This window comes from Melanostigma gelatinosum (genome assembly GCF_949748355.1).
Source record: "Melanostigma gelatinosum genome assembly, chromosome: 23".
NCBI lineage: Eukaryota > Metazoa > Chordata > Actinopteri > Perciformes > Zoarcidae > Melanostigma > Melanostigma gelatinosum.
The window spans coordinates 14,192,143-14,196,359 of NC_136656.1; the positions used below are offsets into that span (position 1 = coordinate 14,192,143).

At 39.5% G+C, this 4,217-nt stretch overlaps 1 protein-coding gene across 1 annotated transcript; it reads left to right on the plus strand.

Moving 5' to 3' along the window:
• Positions 1 to 1,322: 1,322 nt before the first annotated feature.
• Positions 1,323 to 2,429, plus strand: sstr1b (somatostatin receptor 1b; the record flags this gene model as incomplete). Its single annotated transcript, XM_079295939.1, has 1 exon — positions 1,323 to 2,429. One exon carries the CDS (start codon positions 1,323 to 1,325, stop codon positions 2,427 to 2,429), a length of 1,107 nt encoding a protein of 368 aa, XP_079152065.1.
• Positions 2,430 to 4,217: the final 1,788 nt, after the last annotated feature.

Genomic DNA, 4,217 nt, shown 5'->3' on the forward strand with positions numbered 1-4,217 from the left:
CACTCTGCAATGGCTGTGAGACTCAACGAGACAACATGAGGGCCGAAGCCAAGCAACACAACCTTTAAGTGCACAGTCGATGTGATTTGACCTGCCGGAACGCGCTGTTTCAATCAACAGATGGAGTGTTTGGTATTTAATGTGTCCAAGTGGTCTTACCTTGCTTTTGATCAGAACTCTGAACTTACTACAACTGGAACAGATCAATAATAACATGTTAACGCATGAAAGAAAATGGAATGCTACACAATTGCCCACTAAAAATCCTACAAATCAGTGTGTAAAATAGTTACCCTTGAATGCAATTGCTGCATACGCTGTTTTCTGTAGCTAAGAGGAAAAGAATGATAAAAGTTCTCTTGACTTCCCCATGAGAATTCAGTGACGAGAAAAGAGACCCAGGATAATCAAGGACGTAGAGACTATGAGAAGAACAATGGACATTTTCTTTCTTGGGTGACAGTAACAACAACAAAAAATTACATCAACTCGTTCTCACTCTCAACGCTTCAAGTAACATAGCTTGGTCAGTGCTCCTCGGCATCTCGACACTGAGACACAGGCAGAGTAACCAACGTAGTTTCAAGAGCTAGATAGTCCACATAGGGCGGGTGGGAGTGGCGGTGGATGCGTCAAACAAATGCAGGACTTTTGCCAAGGAGCCACGCTGTTCGTTTCTGGTGTGAAAGTAAAAGTAAATGTTGACATTTTCTGAGTCTTTTGTGTTGTTACTCACATGCCGCATGGTAGTCACAAACATAGTAAAGTTCACTTCCTGTGTGTTGTTGGTCAGTCAAGTTAATGTCAGCCACACTCTTTACCTAAATTGAACAAAGTGTTTTTTTTGTCCAAACCTAACTTTCTGTGACGACAAAGACATTATATAAGGAATCTTGTATTTTCTCAGGATTTTCTGTTAAAAACAAGAACTATTACAGAATTAGCATTTTTTTGCAATCACTGTGATTAACACTACAAACTACAGCTCTACGCCGTTCGGTACTCCCTGTCCATTCACATATCTGCTGCCACTTGATGGACTTGGGCTTGCGGGGAAGGGTATTCTTCAAAGGTTGCTGAAACTGAATTGTTGAAAAAATAATGATGTATTACCATTGTTGTCAAGACAAATGTGTGGGGTCGGGTGGTATATCACAAACTGTTGATCAAGGTCATGTGTAGGGATATTGTTTTGGTAATCTGAACTTTCCAAGAAGAAAAAAATTCCAAGAAGCCCAAAGTTTGGCTTCACCTCAGCTCTTTCTAGCTCCATCGGATAGCATCATTCCAACTACCACTTAGCATACCCAGCAAAAGTGACTATGAATTTCAATGGGAGCCAGGGCTATGGGTCCTATCCAACTGGGTTGCCCTATAACACAAGCATGGACTATGAGGACTACTACCAGGAGCCTGATGCCAGTAAAATCATCATCCCATCCATCTATGCTCTTGTCTGCTGTGTAGGTCTTACTGGCAACGCCATGGTCATCTACGTCATTCTAAAATACGGCAAAATGAAAACAGCCACAAACATTTACATCCTCAACTTAGCGATTGCTGACGAGTTGTTCATGTTAAGTGTTCCCTTTCTGGCCACATCAGCTGCCGTCCGTCATTGGCCCTTTGGGTCGCTGATGTGTAGGTTAGTACTGAGTGTAGATGGTATCAATATGTTTACATCAATCTTCTGTCTGACTGTGCTGAGTGTGGACCGATACGTAGCAGTTGTCCACCCTATCAAGGCTGCCCGCTACCGCAGACCGACAGTCGCCAAAGTAGTCAATGTGTGTGTATGGGGACTGTCACTCATAGTCATTCTGCCCATCATCATCTTCGCAGACACTGTCCCGGCGCAGGACGGTGGTGTGGATTGTAACTTCTTGTGGCCTGAATCGGCGTGGTCAGAAGCATTTGTCATCTATACCTTCCTGTTGGGGTTTCTGCTGCCGGTTGGAGCCATCTGCTTATGCTACTGTTTAATGGTGGCCAGGATGCGAGCAGTGGGGCTAAAAGCAGGCTGGCTTCAACGGCGGCGCTCGGAGAAGAAGATCACTCGCATGGTGCTGCTCGTCGTGGCCGTGTTCGTTCTCTGCTGGATGCCCTTCTACATCGTCCAGCTTGTCAGCGTTTTCCACCGGCCCCCAGACCCAATGGTCACTCAGCTTTTTGTCATCCTCAGCTACGTCAACAGCGGTGCCAATCCTATCCTGTACGGCTTTGTGTCAGACAATTTCCGGCGTTCATTCCAGCGCATTGTGTGTTTCCGCTGGCTGGAGTCTGGGCTGGATGCGGAACAGGTGGATTACTGTGCTGTAACTTTGAAGAAACAAGCAACGTGTAGCCCTCTGGATTTCCCCAAGGACTGTACGGCTTCTGATATGGTGTTTCGCAATGGGACATATACCTCCCGTACAACCACAGTGTAACCAGAACCAGTCTCACAACCTAACGAGGAGTTTTCCCATTCAATTTTGAATTATATGTGAATTTTGCGTTATAAAAACTCGGAGTACACAAGTGTGCCATATAAAAATTTACTTGACAACATGTTAACTGCTTAAGGTCAGGGGTCATAAGAATTTTGGGACACAGGTCAAGAAGTTGAGAAATCTTGAAGAACTAATGTATGAGCAGTAAATGTACAGTTTAGCAGCTGATCTCATTGAGATACGTTGAGAGAAAAACTGACAATGAAAACGATGTACATAACTGTCAGGATCCCACTAAGCTTCTGTTTTTGCTGTTAAGCACAAGTGAATGTCAGCACAAAATGGTCATGCTTATAATCATTTTGATTCTGTTACGTGACTTATTGACAGCCCTGGGTATAAGAGGCTGCGTAGGTACCCCATTAACTAATTGCAAATGTGAAATCCCTTGTTCATTCATTGTAATTGTTTAATTTTCAGATACACTCTAATAAACCATCCAATGGCACCCCCACAATCCCCAAATTCTACAGTTCACAGATATGTTTCAACAATTGAAATTTTGGTAAAAAAAAACTATTCCCAAATAAAAGAGTCTGTGCTGCTCATTGTTTTTTTAACAAGATAGTTTTTATTTCAAAATGATTTCCAATTACAGACTGTTATTACAGTCAATGCAATTTAAGACTGCTGATCAAAACTGCAGATGTTTCAAAATAAAAGCCTGCAATATTAAAGCCAAAATGCCATTCTTATCATACATTTTCATTTACCAAATTATTTATAGGTTATAATTACATTATTTTCAAACAAACATTCTCAAGTCATATTAGTTTTCTCCAAATTTAAACACAATTTGGATACTTTCAGATTAAGAATTATTTTAAATTTATACAAAATGTGTGGCATTTTTTGTGCCAATTAAAATATAGAAATATTTGAATCCAAGAGCCTTAAATGAAATGAACAGTGATTTTGTTTAGAATTCATATATCATTCCCTAAAATTTAATAAATGCACCCTTTCAATTTAAACATAATTCATCATAAGCTTGCTTTGCAAAGTTATTATATGATTACCAATTATTATAAATTCAGTTGTAGTTAATCGTACTTAAAACGTTTCCATTCATTTTCCACAGTATCCAATAGTTGTTTAAAATTCTCACCAGGACAAAATAAATGTTTATTATCTGCAAATGAAATAATCTTTACTGTCTGTTCAGGAAACCACCGATAATCAGTTCTGTCAAAATAAACAATAATGGACTAAACATAATCTGTGAGGCAATGTGGGTGCTATTGGGCATTATATAAAATCAGGAACTTAAACTAAATATCTTATTAATTTACCTTTATCAGATTTAACAGATGTTGTTTGAATTTCATCACATGGTCAAATCTCTCCATCAAACTTTGAATGTAATTGATCTAGTCTATCTTATATGTAGTTGTAGCAGATTTGTTCAGCACAAAGTTCAACTTAAAATTGTTAAAAAATATATATTCCTGGGGAAATACAACCAAGCAATTTCAAAGTATGGTAGTGTGCTAGTTTTACTTTTCAGTAACACATGTGAATGATTTAATAGTATAAAACAAAAACACATGGGCGTGGGGGGATGTACTGGTTTGGCCCTGGATATCACCGAGATAAGGGAAAGGTTAGATTATTAATGTGTGTCCCTTTCTCCAGGCATTTAAAATGATGTTTGTTTCGTTCTTCGTATTTGCTGTATCTATATTTGTTAATTGTTCGTTGGTGGATCCGTTTGAATATGAGGTT